We start from the raw sequence: 19,873 nt of genomic DNA on the forward strand, positions 1-19,873 counted from the left end.
TATATGTGGTGCTGGGGAATCGAACCAAGAGCTTCATGTGTAGGAGGCAAGCGCTCTTGCCACTAGGCCATATTCCCAGCCCGGTAAGTTTGTTTTTTATTTATGCTACTTGGAGTTTATGTGCCTTTACAGTGAGACCTTATATCATAATTCCCAGCATATTCTCTTTGACTAATTTTAATATTTTCATTTGTTTGTTTTTTTCCTCTCATTACTTTCTGCTTTTATTGATCCTATTTTATCTATCTATCTATCTATCTATCTATCTATCTATCTATCTATCTATCTATCTATCTTTGACCAATCCTGGGGCTTGAACTCAGGGCCTGGGCACTGTCCCTGAGCTTCTTTTGCTCAAGGCTAGCCACTCTACTACTTGAGCCACAGTACCACTTCTGGCTTTTTCTGTTTATGTGATACTGAGGAATTCAAGTCAGGGCTTCATGCTTGCTAGGCAAGTATGCTACCACTAAGCCACATCACCAACTACTATAATGTTTGTAAATATATTTTTAATCTTTTTTTCTTCTATGTCCTAAGTGACATCTTCCATTCAATAATTCTCTCTTCAACTATGTAGTTTCCTGTTTAGCTCATTGCTCAAGGTCATTCTAGAATTTTCACTTGGTTTATATTCATATTGGCCTGTTAGTTGTTTCATAACATTATTTAAAATTCTTCTGTATCTTTGGATGTTTTCAAATGTGCTTGTATTGCCTTTTTTCTTTAGATTACTTTTTGTCCATTTCCAGCCCCTTAGTTGTAAATTGTCCTGTTTTGTTGGGTGTTTGTTGTTGTTTTTTAATGTGTACCCAGTCCTGTTTTGTTTGGTATTTAGAGTTGTAGTTGTTAATTTGCAGAGTGATAGATCTCTTTGAGAGACTCCTAAAAACAATGAGTCATAAAAATTTAGAAATTCATGAAATCAATTTAGATCATCACTATGAACCCTGGGCTAAGAAATCATAACCCAGTGGGATTAACATCATCATCTTATTGTTATTTTTAATCTGGGAGAGCTTGTGGCTAATGAGATGGTGTGAAGGCATGGTATGAAGCACTGATTTTCAGTTTTGGTGAAATGGTGGAGCTCATTACTCATAAATGATCTGAAAAGCAAATTAACTCCACAAAGTGGAAACAAGGTTTTTTTTTTTCTTTTTTGCTGTTTTTGGTTTTTCTGTTTTTGTTCTCTTTGTTCATTTATATATCTGTAGGAAGGTAAAAGGAGACACAGAAATGGAGGGACAAAGGGTGAACAAATGCAGCGGTGGTACTCACTGGACACTACAGTGGAAATGTACTATACAACATGTGGGTGGGGCTCAGAGAGAAAAACTGGGAGACAGCAAGGAAGACATGACACTGTCCAAAAAAAATGTAATCTTTTTTTTTTTTTTGCCAGTCCTGGAGCTTGAACTCAGGGCCTGAGCACTGTCCCTGGCTTCTTTTTGCTCAAAGCTAGCACTTTGCCACTTGAGCCACTGTGCCACTTCCCGGTTTTTCTGTTTATGTGGTACAGAGGAATTGGACCCAGGACTTCATGCATGCAAAGCAAGCATTCTACCACTAAGCCCTATTCCCAGCCCAAGAAGTGTATTCTTTACCTAACTTATGTAACTGTAACCCCTCCGCACATCACCTTTATGATAACAATAAAACTTTTTTTTAAATCTGAAAAGCTCAGTTTGTAAAAATAGATGTAACTTTTCTCCAATTAAAGCCAGTGTATAGTCCTGGAGACTTCCAGACCCTACCCTGTCCTATTGTGCTGTTAGAATACTGTTGGTGAAGTAGAAAGGGAAAGGGAAGTCAGAGGGGGAGGAAATGATGTAAAGGACATAAATGAGAATTGTCTCAGATTCAGTGACAATATATTTCAAGTAATTAAATAGTTGCTATGATGACACTGGAAGTGGAGTTTGATAAAAGCAGAAATACTAAAGATGAGATTTTCCTTTCAGTATCTGACATTTGACACCTTTAAAAAGGTTGTTCAATATCGAGGTATTGGACTATATACTCCTAATGTTTTTGTTTTTGTTTTTGTTTTGGCCAGTCCTGGGGCTTGGACTCAGGGCCTAAGCACTGTCCCTGGCTTCTTTCTGCTCAAGGCTAGCACTCTGCCACTTGAGCCACAGCGCCACTTCTGGCCATTTTCTGTATATGTGGTGCTGGGGAATTGAACCCAGGGCCTCATGTATACGAGGCAAGCACTCTTGCTATTAGGCCATATCCCCAGCCCCCCCTAATGTTTTTAAAAATTGGATATTTACCAAAAGGGTGAAATTGACTAGAATACATTGAAAACATGTAGAAAGGTAACAGTGAAATCTCCCTTTCTCCCATATAAGTACTGCAAGTAATGTAATAGTAATTTTTAAAAGATAATTATGTATATACTTTACACAGAATGATATTCATCAAACAGTCTGTGGGCATCATTGTCACTTTTTATTCTTTTAATTTGGTTATATTTTTCTAAACTTTCCAGAGCAAGTATATATAATTTTATTAAATGAAAAAGATTTTAAAATGCATGTTTTCATAAAGAAAAACTTAGTTATTAAGTTCAACACTAGGTTGAATACTTATATAGAATAAATTATAATCAGCCTAATTGTTGATTTAAAAATAATGGGATCTGGGCTGGGAATATGGCCTAGTGGCAAGAGAGCTTGCCTCGTATACATGAGGCCCTGGGTTCGATTCCTCAGCACCACATATACAGAAAATGGCCAGAAGTGGCGCTGTGGCTCAAGTGGCAGAGTGCTAGCCTTGAGCAAAAAAGAAGCCAGGGACAGTGCTCAGGCCCTGAGTTCACGGCCTAGGACTGACCCAAAAAAAAACTAATAATAATAATGGGATCTGATTTAAGGGACACTTAAAAAAATATTTCCATTCTAGGTTTTTTCTGTGTGAGTTGAGAAGTAGAAGTGACACAACATTTTTTAGAATGTCTGAAGATGAAGAAAAGGTGAAGTTACGCCGTCTTGAGCCAGCTATCCAGAAATTCACCAAGACAGTCATCCCAACAGACTTGGAGAGGTTAAGAAAGCACCAGATAAATATTGAGAAGGTGAGCCTTTTCATTTCTCCCACAAAAAGCAGTTCCATAATCTGCTTGGTATTTGTTGTACATTTGAGCTAAATTGATATATTACACAAGATGTTTTGATCGAAACACCCAGGTCCTGTTGATTTAGCAATGTTGTTCATTTTGTTTAAGCAATAAGTGACGCTGGGGCCTTTAAAGATGGAAAGTCATCTGATAAACTGGTTATTCTTGTTGCATGCTTTGGCTAATGGGGAGAAGGGAGGCTGATTCTTTTTTGTTTTTGCCAGCCCTGGGACTTGAACTCAGACTTTGGGTCCTGTCCCTGAGTTCCTTTGCTCAAGGCTAGCTCTCTACCACTTGAGCCACAGCACCACTTCTGGCTTTTTCTATGTACGTGATACTGAGGAATGGAATCCAGGGCTTCGTGCATGCTAGGAAAGCATAGGCCAGTAAGCAACATTCTTAGCCCTGGGAGGCTGATTCCTGTAGCACTATAGCAATATAGAAAGAAAATTCTTTACTTTTGATTGATTATATCTAGGTGAGAGATGTATTTCAAAATTCTGACCCTTATGTCAAAGTGCTCTGTCATAAAGATGATGAGAATATGGCAGGTGAATTGATTCTGAAAGTTAGAAGCAAGTGGGCTAAGGTCTACTGAAGCCATTCTTCCCTGTATTGTTCTACTTTACCTTTAAGACTTGGTATGTCATATATTTCCCTTTTCTTATATTTACTCTATACACAAATGCATGCTGTTATTACCTTCAAATCCTGTATGATCCAATCAGTCATCAATGGAAAAGTCAGATCCAGGGAGAAAGGTCATTGGGGATGGGAATAAGTATATTGCTGATTTGATTAGTTGTGACAGACATAATAAGAAAATTATCCCAGTTAGTCCATGTGATCCCACTGTGTCTGAACGTTTTTTTCTTTGGTATTTTGTCTGATTTTTACTTATTATGAAAGTTTTAGACCTTACCAGAATTATTGTAATTTGCAGTGCAGGTGATATTATCTTAAGTCAAGCAGTTAAATTCATCCTGACCTATGCTTAATTTCATATCCTTGATCTTTTCACTTTCTTCCTATAGTATTTCTAGTTTAATTATGAAAATAACTTTTTACCTACATAGGATTGTGTAGCCTCTTGATATCTATATGATGACAATGTAAATACATTTAAAAACTACAAGTAGTCACTCTGGACCAAAGAGTTCAGTGCTATCTTTGGACTCCAGGTGTTTTAACAGGGCCTTACTTTCAAACAGACATATTCTTCTTGGGGAAAAGGTGTAGAAAGATAAAATATTTATTATGTTGGCCATCAGTCATCCAATATGAATTTAAAAGAAGAAAGTCAGACTGGAGGGAAATTGAAGGTGAGCCTTAGCAGAGTGGTTCTGCAACATATGAAGACAATGGGAGTAGTGTGCCGAAGACACCTGGGGCTGTATTCCATAGGTCCTTCAACGTTGCCTTTTATTACACTTGAGAAATGTGTTAGCACATAATCCTGACATTTGAAGGCCTAGTGCTCAGCTTTCTTGGTTACTGTAAGAGAGGCTTAATCATAGTTAATAGGAATAAGATAGTATGCTTGGGACATAATTTTTTCTTTCTTTCTTTCTTTTTTTCTTCTTCTTCTTCTTTTTTTTTTTTTTTTTTGCCAGTCCTGGGGCTTGAACTCTAGGCTTTGACACTGTCCCTGAGCTTCTTTTTTGTTCAAAGCTAGCACTCTACCACTTGAGCCACAGAGCCACTTCTGGCTTTTTCTATATATGTGGTGCTGAGGAATGGAACCCAGGTCTTCATGTATAGGAGGCAAGCACTCTACCACTAGGCCATATTCCCAGCCCTTCTTTTTTCTTTCTTTTTTCCTTCCTTCCTTCCTTCCTTCCTTCCTTCCTTCCTTCCTTCCTTCCTTCCCTCCTTCCTTCCTTTTTTTCTTTTTTTTTTTTTTTTTTTTTTTTTTAACAATCCTGGGCCTAGGCACTGTCCCTAAGCTTCTTTTGCTCAAGGCTAGCCCTCTACCATTTGATCCACAGCGTCACTTCCACCTTTTTCTGTGTATGTGGCACTGAGGAATAGAATCTAGGGTATCAAGCATACTAGGCAAGCATTGTACCACTAAGCCACATTCCCAGCCCTGGAACATAATTTTCTGTTTCATATTGTAGGGCTTTGGGGAAAAACTTACTAAAATATAGTTATGTATGATTAAAGTACAAGTAACAGAAACCCTCAAATGGTATGTATATTAGATAATGTAGAGGTTTGCTTCTCCTTTATTTCTCATGATGATGGAATTGGTCCAGGGCTGAAGTGGTAGCTCCATAGTAACTAAATACCCAGGCTTTTTTTTTATCTTGAGGTCATATCATGAATTTATTTCTGCTTTATGTGTATAATGTCTACTTTAGCACCATCCACCACATTTACATTCTACCTTAGAATAACTAGAATCATACTTTTCCTTTGTTTTTTTTTCTCTCAGTGCACTTATACACATGAGCATACATACATTTCTCTTTTTAAAAAAAGAATCCTCCTCTCTCTGTGGTTTTATTGTTTTCTTCTTCTTCACCAGCCCTGGGGCTTGAACTCTAGGCTTTGACACTGTCCCTGAGCTTCTTTTTCTCAAGGCTAAGTGCTCCACCACTTCAGCCATAGTGCCATATATGGATTTCTTTTTTTTTAGTAGTTTATTGGAGATAAGAGACTCTTGGACTTTCCTGCATAGGCTCGCTTTGAGCCATAATCCTCAAGATCTCAGCTTCCTAAGTAGCTGGCATTACAGGCATGAGCCACCAGTGCCAGGCTCTGTCAGCTATTTTATATTTCAGAGATATATTTGTTTTGCCTTCATTTTATTTGGGTATAGAATTCTGATTTGAATTGTCTGTTGCCTTCTAGTGTTTTCCTGATTTGTTCCATTGTTTTCTGGTTTGCACTGTATCTCATAAGAAGTGTTCTTATCATTGTTATCTTTGGTCCTTTGTACTTCAGGTATCTTTTTTCCTCCCTTTAGCTGCTTTTAATATTTTTTACTCTGTTCAAATTCAGATTTTACTATTTATCACTTGTCACTGACAGATATCTTGAATTTCTCATGTGTAGTATTAATATATATAAAGGATGCTGTTAATCTTTTTTTATTTTTCACTTCTTGCTATATTCTTTTTTTATGCCCTCCTTTGTTTTTCTTTGGCATTTTTTTTCAAATTTTTATTATTAAACTGATGTACAGAGAGGTTACAGTTTCATACGTTAGGCATTGGATACATTTCTTGTACTGTTTGTTACCTTGTCCCTAATACCCCCTCCCTCTTCCCCCCCTGCCCAGAGGTGTTCAGTTCACTTAGACCAAACAGTTTTGCAAGTATTGCTTTTATAGTTGTTTGTCTTATTTTACCCTGTGTCTCTCAAATTTGGTATTCCCTTTCAATTTCCTGCATCCAATACCAGTATACACGGTTTCCAATATACTCAGATAAGATTACAGAGATAGTGTAGGTACAACCACAGGAAGGTGATACAAGAACATCATCAATAATAGAAGCTACATATACACATGGGACGTTGAAAGTAGTTACAACTGTGATATAACAATTGTTTCCATAACATGGAGTTCATTTCACTTAGCATCATCTTATGTGTTCATAAGGGTATAGTTATTGGGCCTTGTGATGCTCTGCTATGACTTGCTTGCCTAAACCTGTACTAATTATTCCCAATAAGGGAGACCATAGAGTCCATGTTTCTTTGGGTCTGGCTCACTTCACTTAGTATAACTTTTTCCAAGTCCTTCCATTTCCTTACAAATGGGACAATGTCATTCTTTCTGATAGAGGCATAAAATTCCATTGTGTATATGTACCACATTTTCCTGATCCATTCGTCTACTGAGGGGCATCTGGGTTGGTTCCAGATTCTCGCTATGACAAATTGTGCTGCGATAAACATTGTTGTGCTGGTGGCATTACTGTGATTTTGTTTGTGGTCTTTTGGATAGATACCCAAAAGTGGGGTTGCTGGGTCATAGGGGAGTTCTATATTTAGCCTTCTGAGGAATCTCCATACTGCTTGCCAGAGTGGCTGAACCAGTTTACATTCCCACCAACAATGAAGTAGGGTTCCCTTTTGGCCACATCCCCTCCAACAATTGTTATTGTTAGTTTTCTTGATATATGACATTCTTACTGGGGTGAGATGGAATCTCAATGTTGTTTTGATTTGCATTTCTTTTATGGCCTGTGATGTAGAGCATTTTTTCATATGTCTCTTGGCCATTCTCATTTCCTCATCAGAGAAGTCTCTTTGTAAGTCTTTAGCCCACTTGATGAGGGGGCTATTGGTTCTTTGCGGTTTTGTTTTGGAAGAAGGTAATTTTTTTAGTTCTGCATATATTTTAGATATGAGGCCTTTGTCTGTTGAATGTCCGGTAAAGATCTTCTCCCAGTCTGTGGGCTTTCTGTTTATCTTGCAAGCTATGTCCTTTGCCATGCAGAAGCTCTGCAGTTTGATGCAGTCCCATTTGTCCAACCTTTCTTTGATTTGTAGCATTTCTGGGTCTTTGTTAAGGAAGTTCCGTCCTGCGCCAAGGAGCCCAAGTGTTTCTCCTACTCCTTCCTTTAGTGTTTTCAGGGTGCCTGTTTTGATTTCAAGGTCTTTAATCCATTTGGAATTGATTTTGGTGCAGGGTGGTATATAAGGATCTAGTTTTAGTTTGTTGCATGTGTTGAACCAGTTTTGCCAGCACCACTTGTTAAAGAGGCTATCTTTCTTCCATACTATTGTTTTAGCTCCTTTATCAAAGATTAAGTAGGCGTAGTTCTGTGGGTTCATTTCTGGGTCTTCAATTCTGTTCCATTGGTCTTCAGGCCTGTTCTGGTGCCAATACCAAGCTGTTTTTATTACTATAGCTTTATAATACAGCTTGAAGCTGGGTATTGTAATTCCTCCAGCACTGTTCTTTCTGCTTAAGAGTATTTTTGCTATTCTAGGTCTTTTATTGTTCCATATGAATTTCTGGATTGCTTCCTCTATTTCATTAAAAAATGGTGTTGTGATATTAATGGGTATTGCATTGAATTTGTAGATAGCCTTTGGCAATATTGCCATTTTGATTATATTAATCCTCCCAATCCAGGAGCATGGGAGGTTTTTCCATTTCCTAGTTCTGACTTAATTTCGTTTTTCAAGCTTTTATATATTCTTATTCTTTATATTTTTCTACCTTCTGGGAGTTTGTTGTATAGACAAAATGCATATTCTTTATTTAGTAAAATAAACTTGTTTTATTATCTCTAGAATTTTTTATGTAAGATTTTTTAAAACAGTACCTATTTGTTTTATACTGTAGAAATGAGCTGCCCCTACTAACTCACCATTTTCTTCTTTCTGGTGGTACTCAGGGCCTCATGCTCTACTTGTGCCACACCTCCACAGCCCCTTGTTTGTTAGTTCTTTTCAAGGTAGGGTCTGACGGCTAGCTTAGGTTGTGATCCTCCTGCTTGTACTTCCATTATCACTGGGGATGACAAGCAGCATGCCACTGTGCCCAGTCCTTGAGTGAGATGTTCTTGTGAACTTTTTAAAAAATTTTTTATTTATTTATTTTTTTTTTAATTTTTTTTTTTTGGCCAGTCCTGGGCCTTGGACTCAGGGCCTGAGCACTGTCCCTGGCTTCTTCCCGCTCAAGGCTAGCACTCTGCCACTTGAGCCACAGCACCGCTTCTGGCCGTTTTCTGTATATGTGGTGCTGGGGAATCGAACCTAGGGCCTCGTGTATCCGAGGCAGGCACTCTTGCCACTAGGCTATATCCCCAGCCCTTTTAAAATATTTTGATAAATCTTTATTGTTATTTGTTTCAGTTGCATTTTTTTTTTTTTTGCCAGTCCTGGGCCTTGGACTCAGGGCCTGAGCACTGTCCCTGGCTTCTTCCCGCTCAAGGCTAGCACTCTGCCACTTGAGCCGCAGCGCTACTTCTGGCCATTTTCTGTATATGTGGTGCTGGGGAATCGAACCAAGGGCTTCTTGTATACGAGGCAAGCACTCTTGCCACCAGGCCATATCCCCAGCCCCGCAATTTTTATTTATTTATTTATTTTAACAAAGAGTGACCACTTTTATTTTTTAGGTGTTTCAAGATCAGTTAGCTCATCTGAGTGCTGGGAACTCACTAACATGTGAGCTTTTCATCTGTGTATAACAACAAAGGCTCTGGTACTACTGAATCACATTTTAGCACACAACGGAATTTATATTATTGAGAACTTTCTGGCTTTTGAAATCTCTTTGAACTAAAGCACCTTTACTTCTGCCTGGATTATTTTAAGGTATTTTTATCTGTGCACAAAGACAATAGCTGTGCTTTTCCCTCCAAGAGCTTTTGCAAGACTGTTGTGGGTTTTTTTGTTTGTTTGTTTTGTTTTGTTTTGAAACAAGAGATTTTTTTTCTTTATTGTACTGTTTGCAGTCATTTCTTTTCTCTGTCTCTCTCTGTCTCTCTCTTTCTTTTCTTTTCTTTTTTTTTTTTTTTTGCCAGTCCTGGGGCATGAACTCAGGGCTGAGAACTGTCTCTGGCTTCTTTTTGCTCAAGGCTAGCAGCACTGTACCACTTGAGCCACAGCGCCAGTTCCGGCTTTTTCTATATATGTGGTGCTGAGGAATCGAACCCAGGGCTTCATGTATACGAGGTGAGCACTTTACCACTAGGCCATATTCCCAGCCCTCTTGTGAACTTTTGTGTCAAGGCTGGCCTTACATGGTTCATCTCCCATCAAAAATACTCAAATAGGATTACAGGATTGAACCACCATGCTAACCCAAATCACTATTTTATTTAGCTTCTATGTGTGCATAATTGAGTAAAGATTGTGTGTGGGGGGGTGTATGCGCGCGTGCGCTGGTCCTAGGGCCTGAACTCAGGGCCTGGGCACTATCCTTCAGCTTTTTCATGAAAGAATAGTGTCCTACCACTTGAGTCACACCTCCACTTCCAGTTTTTTTTGTACTTAATTGGTGATAAGAGTCACACAAACTTTCTAGCCCAGGCTGTCTGCACTGGCTTCAAATTGTGATCCTCAGATCTCAGCCTCCTGAGTAGTTAGGATTACAAGTTTGAACCACCAGTGCTCTGCAGGTAGTTGGGGTGTGTGTGTGTGGAGGGGGTAATTAGAAATTATTTTCTACTGATGAAAAATTTAAGACTTCTGTGTTTCTCTTTTTTATAGTATCAACGATGCAGGGTTTGGGACAAGTTGCACGAAGAACATATCAATGCAGGACGTACAGTTCAGGTAAGGCAACTGTGTTGTTTTTGGTAAATCAATAAAAACATAATTTTAAGAGAATGTTGCTAAAGTAGTACAAGTTGAATATCCTTTACTCCAAATGCTTGTGAAAAATGTTTCAGATGCGACCCAGGTTTAAATTAAATGATGTGTCATGCACATCTCTAGCATATAAACTGAAGGTAATTTTTGATATTTTTAGTGAATCTGTAATTTTTTTTCTTTTGCCACTCCCAGGGCTTGAACTCTGGGCCTGGGCACTGTCCCTGAGCTCCTTTTGCTTACCACTTGGTGCTACAATGCCACTTCCTGCTTTTTCTTAGATTAATTGGAGATAAGAGTCTCTGTGACTTTGCTGCCCTGGCTGGTTTTGAACCGTGATTCTCAGCCTCCTGAGTAGCTAGGATTACAGACATGAGCCACCAGCACCTGACTTGGATCTGTATTTTGACTGCAACCTATTACATGAGATTAGGTGGCATCAAGTCTTCTTACATGGGCAATAATATTAGTTAATTGCTGTTTATTCCTCACCCTCACAAGTATTATGTTGATGGCTTTTATAAAAGCTTCTTCAAGATTATGGAAGATTTGGGGTTTGGAATTTTTGTATTAGGGATGTATAGGTCTTTGTATTTGAACCTTTTTTATTCACATTTGTTATTGTTTTTAATGATAATTTTAGCAGTATTACTGAGTCACATGTCCTGAGTACATTTGTGTGTGTGTGTGTGTGTGTGTGTGTATATGTTGTATATGTGCATGTTGTGCTAGTACCAATGTTTGAACTCAGGACATAACATGCTTACTTGGCATTTTCACTTTTAGTTGGTACTCTGCCACTTGAGCCACACACCCACTTCTTGGTGGGCTTTTTTTTTTAGCTGACTAATTGGCCATAAGAGTCTCCCAGGTTTGTCTGCCCAGGCTGGCTTCAAACTGCGGGTCTCTGATATCAGTGTTCTGAGTAGCAAGGCTGATGAGCACCTCTAAGTGCATATATATATATATATATATATATATATATATTTTTTTTTTTTTTTGCTAGTCCTGGGGCACTGCCATTGAGCTAATTTCACTCAAGCCTAGCACTCTACCACTTCAGCCACAGGGCCACTTCCAGCTTTTTCTGTTTATGTGGTACTGAGAAATGGAACCCAGGGCTGTATGCATTCTAGGCAAGCACTCTACTGCTAAGCCACATTCCTAGCCCTAAATGCATAGTTTTAAAGTTTTGTTTTATATTACCAAGTTGCCTCACAAATGATACCGCAACTTATACTATTATAATCAAAGTATTTTCCAAAGCTCTTACAATATTGACATTACCTACTTTTCAACTCATTTCATATTAAGGTAATTTAACACTTAATTTTTTTGAAAGGTAAAAGTCTTTTTACATTTGCCATGAGCAGTGATATTTCTTAATTGCTGTGTATATTCCTCAATTATATTATGTTGATGTCTTTTGTAAGAGCTCTTCTTAATTTGAAAGATAAATTTCTTGAACTTAGGGTATGTGTTAAAAGTACTCTACTACTCATCTGCCTTTTAAAAAGTTAAATTTTATTATTTTAAATAATATTTTAAAATAATATGTTCACATGGTTTAAAAAGTCAAATACCGGGGCTGGGGATATGGCCTAGTGGCAAGAGTGCTTGCCTCATATACGTGAGGCCCTGGGTTCGATTCCCCAGCACCACATATACAGAAAATGGCCAGAAGTGGCGCTGTGGCTCAAGTGGCAGAGTGCGCCTTGAGCAAAAAGAAGTCAGGGACAGTGCTCAGGCCCTGAGTCCATGCCCCAGGACTGGCCAAAAAAAAAAAAAAAAAAAAAAAGTCAAATACCATTTGAGATCTTATAGCACCTTACTGTTTTCCATCTCCAAATCCTGAAAAGAACCATTGAGAATATGTTGGTCATGGTTCCCAGCATGTATTTATTACTAAGTAATTTTTTTTTTGTTTATTTGTTTTGTTTTTGTTGCCAGTCCTGGGGCGTGGACTCAGTGCCTGGGCACTGTCCCTGGCTTCTTTTTGCTCAAGGCTAGCACTCTGCCACTTGAGCCACAGCACCACCTCTGTTCTTTTCCATATATGTTGTGCTGAGGAATTGAACCAGGGCTTCATGTATGTGAGGCGAGCACTCTTGCCACTAGGCCATATTTCCAGCCCTATTACTAAGTATTTATATAGACTGCTATTTCCTGAATAATTGTGTTTAGATGTTATCTCTTCACTTCTTGCCATGGCAGATGGAGCTCTAACTTTCTACTTTGCTCTCCTTTCCCCTGTAGAGTATGTGCACGGGCGCGCGGGCACGTGTGTGTATGTGTTTGTATCTTTGGTTAAATTAGTACTCAGTGTCTCATTGTTTTGATTATGAAAATACGGTTTTATTCTAAACCAAATAGTGAAATACAGTACAACCCTTTACTGTTATTTCTAAGTGAATAATTACTTCATTTGTAAATTGCCTGAAATTCTGTGAGTTTGTGATTAACCGTGTTCAATGTTCTATACTATTGCATGCGGTCAGTCATATTTTGCATGTGTTCAGATATATCAGCTCCATTGTGTCTTTTGAAAAGTCCCTCCCAAGTCCCTTCTTCACTCAGTCCCAGTGTGGACTCACTCCCTGGGTTCACTGTACAGCCACTGCTCTGGGGCTTCTCCCGAGGCTCCTCTGTGTTAGCCCCTGTATTCCTGGGTCCTGGTCTCATGTCTTCCTCCTTTTTTATTTGCTCATTGTTTAGTTGGAGAAGTACTTTAGGGCCTAGGAGGTAAGCATTTTAGTAATTGTGTGCCTAAAAGTACCTTTGTTCTCCATTCTCACTTAATTGATAAATCCACTAAGTGTAGAATTCTGTTTGGAATTCTCTTTCAGTAGTGAAAGCTTGCCAGCTTTTTTGCATTTTGAAAAGCTAGAATCATCTCATTTCCAGTCTGTGCATAGGAAGCCCTCTCCCCCCTCCCTTTGGGAACTTTCATGGTATTTTTATATTTGGTATTCTGAATTTTGATAATGATGTGCATTATGTTAAACCCTTCAATCTAAAACCTGAGTTTGTTCATTTATTAGTTGGGAGAAATACCTTACGGTGTTTTTGTTTTGTTTTTTATATATATATATATATATATATATATATATATTTTTTTTTTTTTTGGCCAGTCCTGGGCCTTGGACTCAGGGCCTGAGCACTGTCCCTGGCTTCTTCCCGCTCAAGGCTAGCACTCTGCCACTTGAGCCACAGCGCCGCTTCTGGCTGTTTTCTGTATATGTGGTGCTGGGGAATCGAACCTAGGGCCTCACGTATCCGAGGCAGGCACTCTTGCCACTAGGCTATATCCCCAGCCCCTGTTTTATATTTTTAATAATTTATTCTCCTGCATTTTCTCTCTTTGCTGTTTCAACTTTTAAAAGATATTTTCTTGTAAGGGCCAGCAGACTGTGGCCATAATTGGCTTCTGTTTGTTTACATATGTCTTTGGCTGCTTTCACTACAAAAGCAGAGTTACTGTAGTTACTGTAAAGACTATATGGCTTGCAAAGCCTAAGCTGTCTTTTCAGTAAAAGTTTGCCAATCCTTGTTATATTGAATGCTGGAACTCTTAGATTTCATGTCTAATTTTATCTTCTATTTTCTGAGAGATTTCATAGCTTTATCATCAGCTCTTTCTACTGCATTTTTTCCCTGTATGCTGTTGTACTTATATGAGCTCTTTAACGATATGTTTTCCTTTTTTAAAATAACATTTTGTCCATAAGTACAATACCTTCTTTTATTTTTCTAAGCCACTCAAAATTTGATCGCTTGGCTCCTAATACTTGTCACTTAAAGGTGCTTCTACAAGCTGGTATCTTCCTTGGAAGAACCCCTGAAAATCACTTTCTGGAGATTACTCTGGTTGAGAATGAATCCTCATTCTCTCTCTAGGGCAGGTGCATCTTCATCTTTTAGAGCTATAGAGGAAGTCTAGATGAAGACTGTTGAGCTTTTAATGTTCAGTACAGGCATTTTCAGACATCCATTTCTAGCCTTATACCTAACATTTCTAAATGTAGAGTTATTTTGCCTAAGGACTGCACAATCCCCTTAAAATTATTAGTATATTTGCAGTATAATGAACACATTGAGATATGCTCACTAAATGAGTGCAGATCATCATTAGGAAAGGTTAACAGTTCAGGAAGATATTAGTATCTTAGAGAGAGAGAAGATTTATTTGAGATTTACATGAAAACATTGAAAGATTGATTTGATATTTACAAGAAAATGTTACTTATCTCTCCATGCATATATTTTACTGCTTACAATTCAATTCTAGTCCTTAAGAGCAGAAACTATATCTGTCATATTCCACAGAACCTGGTACCAATCAAGATTCAGTGATTATTAAGTGGTATTAAGCATGTTAGTAACATTTTTACCATCTTCACTGCTTAATATATCATTAAAAATCACATTTGTTTGAGATATTAGCTGTAATCAAATTATTTGCTTACTGATTTTAAAAAGTATATATTTACATTATTGATCTCCATCTGGCACAAAAGAATTATATGTGCCATTAAAATAATGAGAACAAAACCATTGTTTGACATAGGTATTTGCTTAGTTTTATTCATGTTGTCTCTGAATTGTTCTTTGTTAATTTGTGTAAAAGCTATTTTTGGAGAAATAATTTCATAAGGTTATTATAGATTTCCCAAATTTGTTATTATTATTAGATTTATGTAAGAACTATATTTTGACTTGTATTATGGTCTTTTTTGAGAAAAAGAATTTTTCTTAATTTAAACGTAATCTAATTTGTCTTTATGGCTCGTGTGTGTGTGTATGTGTGTGTGTGTGTGTGTGTGTGTGTGTGTGTGTGTGTGTGTGTGTGTTTCAAGGAATTACCCTAAGATCAATAGAAAGATAAACAAGATTTTTCTTTATTTGATTATTCTTAGCTACCATACTATCTGGGGAAGAGGGAGACAGAGAGACCAACAGCCACAGCCACAGAGAAACAGAGACCCCAGAGAGAGAAATGTGAAATCATTAAACTATCGATACCTTAGAGTAGTAGAGAATACAAATAAGAACAGTCTAGCTTTATTTTAATTAAATAATTATGAAATCTAGAGCCCTTAATAACAAATTATATGATGTCTAGAATGAGTTTATGCTTCACTATTTAAATGTTTACAAGTGGACTTGTGCTGTTTGAAAAGAAATCAGATCAAATTAATTATTATAATACCAACTGTTTTCTGCTATACACAATTTGCTTTCAAAATTACTTGTTGTAAAAACACATTAGGAATCCTAAGTCAATATTTAACTAAGACCAAGATATGCATAGCCACTCATCTTTTAATCATTAAATACATAATTAGCCACGTTTAGAATTTTTAATTAACTTAGAATAATTACTTTTTATAACTACCATCACTATATGTAAGTACATATTTGAATATTTTTAAAATTTTTAGGTAAGAATTTGAGGGTATATGTAAAAGAGAAAAAGAATCTATAATTTGTCATTAAATTATGAGAGAGAGAATTGTCCTTATTTTTGAAAGTTTTGCCACAGTTTACAATTTATTCACTACAAAACTTATTAACACTGAGTTTATGTACTTTCTTTTTAAAAATTTAATTCATTGATTGTGAAGATATTGATCTAACTTGTGGATGCTTCGGCAAGTGTTTGGAATTGGTATATCTGCCTTTGTGGCCCTGTTATTAGAACAGAAACATAAACATTTGCTGTTCACTAAAGAGTAGAAATATAGCTGTGTCCAAATGTAAATTTTTTTTCTCATAGGTCTTGTATTTGGAGAATGGCAAGTTCAGAGAATGTAGGGATTTTATCTTTATGTTAAAATATTGTAATCAACACATAATAATTGTATATTGTATGTACTGTTTTGATACATATATACCTTATATAATATCAAATATCAAATAAGAGTATTCAGCATTTCCATCATTTCATTTTTTTTCTTGTGAAAACACTCAAAATTCTCTTAGAGCTGTTTTGAAATGTTTTTTTTTTTTTTTGGCCAGTCCTGGGCCTTGGACTCAGGGCCTGAGCACTGTCCCTGGCAGCTGTCTACTAATATTTAATGAGTAGTTGGGGCTGGAAATATGGCCTAGTGGCAAGAGTGCTTGCCTCCCATACATGAAGCCCTGGGTTCGATTCCTCAGCACCACGCCAGAAGCGGCGCTGTGGCTCAAGTGGCAGAGTGCAGGCCTTGAGCAAAAAGAGGCCAGGGACAGTACTTCAGCCCAGAGTTCAAGCCCCAGGACTGGCAAAAAACAAAACTAAACAAAAAGCAGTAGTTGGCCAGGTGCTGGTGGCTCATTCCTAGCTTATTCAGGAGGCTGAGATGTGAGGACCAAGGTCTAAAGCCAGCCCAGGCAAAAAAGTCTATGACTTTATCTTCAATTAACTGGAAAAAGGCCAGAAGTGAAGATAAAAGATCTGTATGACCTGAAGAGAAACCAAGTAAACACAACTGGATGCTTAAAAAAAAAAAAATACACTGGGGCTGACAAGTTTGCTTAGTGGTCTAGCTTGCATGAAGCCCTGGGTTCCATTCCTCAGTACCAAAAATCCAGAAGTGGTGCTGTGGCTCAAGTGGTAGAGTACTAGCCTTGAGCAAAAGCAGCTTAGGGACAGTGCGCAGGCCCCAGGCCTGGGGAAAAAAATAAACTGGGATATAATAAATTGTACAGGTCTCTAGGCATTCACACACAGTGAAACCAAAGAAAGATATTCTTAGGAGAGGAACATAAAGGCACAATGCCTGTGTGCATCTGATCATATAAATTAACATTTATTGAAATGAACTCCAGGAAATAGAAATAAGTTTTTCTTTGTTTCTGTTTTTGTTTTCTTTCCTTTTTGTCTTATCTGTCTTTGGGAGAGTAAGAGGGACATAGAAATGGTGGGACAAAGGCTGAACAAAAGCACCAATGGTATTTATTCACTAGACTATATGTTGAAAATGAACCATGCAACTTGTGGGTTGTTCAGCATTGTTCAAAAAGAAATGTACTCTGTCTGACTTAGATAACCATCACCCCTTTGTACATCACCTTTACAACAACAAATAAATTTGAAAAATATAGAAAAGGCCCTAGGGAAGGGAGGGAAGTAAAAGAAATGTACTTATTATCTGACTTTTACAACTGTAACTACTCTGTACATCACCTTTGTAGTAAAATTTAAAATGTGCATAAACAAACCAGAAGTGGAGCTATAGCTTAAGTGGTAGAACACCAACCTTGAGTGGAAGAAACTAAGTAAGTAATAGAGCTCAGGACCTGAGTTCAAGCCCCAGTACGGGTACACAAAAATAATTAAATTAAACAGTGAAAGAGAGTAATGATGAAAGAAAGAGGCAATGAGGAGAAGAGTGAAGAAGATTAGTAGTATCTAAGTTCAGAGAAAAGAAGAGAAGATTAGGAAAACAAGGTCAGGAAGAGAATGGAAGTAAAATTAAAAGTGTAAATTCTGAAATAAATATTGTTAAATGTAAGGTTAAATTTTTAGATTATCAAGAACTCCAGAGAAATGTAGTTACTTTCAGATCTTATTTATTCTTTTTTTTAGTGTAAGTGCTATGACAAATTTATTAGGAAAAAATACACTTTCAAAAGATTGAAAGCCGGTCATCTTGAGGGTGAAAAGGACTTTTTAAAAAAATCTTTATGAGCTGTTTTTCAAGATTTACTGCCCTGGAGCTCTTCTACATTTGGCCATAGGTTCTATGGAATCTAAAGGTAGAAATAAAATCGAAGGCACCATCAGTTGTAAGATGCATCATTGTTTTGTGTATTTTTAAGTTAGAAAAAGGAGCCATAGCTGACTATGGAGCCATGAGTTTTTTTGTTTGTTTGTTTTTTACCATGTACTGTAAGATATTCCAGTTTCAGTGATATTGAAATGTAGAAAAGATGTCTTCTAAAATAGATGAGATACAGTATTGAGAAGGGTTTTCTTTTCCCAATCTATTCTATTTAGTATGTTTTGTTTTCACAAGATTACAATTCTAATCTTTCCTCCTTTGTGAACCCCATCTAAATTCTTTATTGTATGATACAATTCAAGTTTCCTTTGAGCATGTTGTGTTTCATACCCCATTTTAATTTTCAGTTTCTCCTTAATAGGAAATCAAGAGCAAAATAGGACTTAAGCAGTTCAGCTTTCTCGGCATCATCTGTTAACATTACACCATCTGCCCTAGCAGTAGGCCAAACCTTTTTTGTTCTTGCTCTACATGGATTTTTTAAGTCCTTTTTATTGTTCTTAACATTTCCACCAACCTCCTCTCATTCTGGTGTCTTTACTTCCATGATTTCTTCTTTGTTTCACACCAGTCTTTTGTATTCACATGCCTTTCTTTTCATCCAGACCTTCTTTTTTGGATAAGATTTTTTAAAAATTTCAAATTCCTATAGCATACTTTACAATATTATATTAGATTCCTCAGATGCCATTTTTTCTTTCTCTTGAGATTAATTTGTTTTTATAGTATCAAAAACTCATATTTTAGAAGCTGAAACTGTCTTTTAAAAAATCCCATCATTAAAAAAAAAACAACTGCGCATCAGTGGCTCATGCCTGTAATCCTAGCTACTCAGGAAGCTGAGATCTGAAGATCGTGGATCAAAGGGGTCCAGGCAGAAAAGTCCCTGTGAGACTCTTAGCTCCAAATTAACCTCTCAAAAACTGGAAATGGTTGCTGTGGCTCAAGTAGTAGAGCACTAGCCATGAGCACAAAGAGGCTCATGGACAAGCTAGGCCCTGAGTTCAAGACCCACAGCCGACCCCCCCCCCCCCCGCCAAAAAAAAAAATCCCATTGTAACAATTTTTGTTATGGCATCATACAATGTCTATTCTTTAAACTTGATAAAATTAGCTTCCTCACAGAATCACGAATCCTAGCATAACTTTTGCTAACTATTAAGCTAGATAACATGGTGCTTTCTCATAAGAATCATTTCTTCACTGTTTTATGTTTTGGGGTTGGAATTAATTCCCAAAGAGTAATGCCTTTCATAACTCAACTAATGACAGAAGAAAGATTTCATGCACTAATGAGTACTACCACGAGAGTGTAAGAATTTTAGTTGGTTTGATAATGCTTGTAATCCCTTTTTTTGTTGGCTGATACTGGAATTAGAACTCAGAGCCTTGAACTAGTTTCTTGACATAGATATTCACTTTATTAACTCCTAGATTTTCTTTTCTTTTTAGTTAGAGACATTCCTCACTACTATTTTAGCTGGCTACAAGTTTTAATATGCATTGTTTTCCATTCAGTTCAAAATATTTTTTATTTCCATTTAATTTTTTTATTTTTAAATTTTTATTGTAACCATGATGTACCTAGTTCATCAGTTACCTAGGTCAGGAATGAGTACATTTCCTTTTGAGCAGTATCACCTCTTTTCTCATTTTCTCCCAGTTTTTTTCCCTCCTGAACCCACCCCCCCCAAATAATACAGTT

At 37.2% G+C, this 19,873-nt stretch overlaps 1 protein-coding gene across 1 annotated transcript in view; it reads left to right on the forward strand.

Moving 5' to 3' along the window:
- Stx17 (syntaxin 17) overlaps window positions 1-19,873 on the forward strand; it is a 53,651-nt gene that overhangs the window by 6,810 nt on the left and 26,968 nt on the right. Inside the window, exons 2-3 of the mRNA XM_048338072.1 lie at window positions 2,908-3,079; window positions 10,301-10,366. Coding sequence (XP_048194029.1) covers window positions 2,957-3,079; window positions 10,301-10,366 — 189 coding nt within the window. The 5' untranslated portion in view covers window positions 2,908-2,956. The remainder of the gene's footprint in view (window positions 1-2,907; window positions 3,080-10,300; window positions 10,367-19,873) is intronic.

This window comes from Perognathus longimembris, chromosome 1 (assembly GCF_023159225.1).
Source record: "Perognathus longimembris pacificus isolate PPM17 chromosome 1, ASM2315922v1, whole genome shotgun sequence".
Taxonomy (NCBI): domain Eukaryota; kingdom Metazoa; phylum Chordata; class Mammalia; order Rodentia; family Heteromyidae; genus Perognathus; species Perognathus longimembris.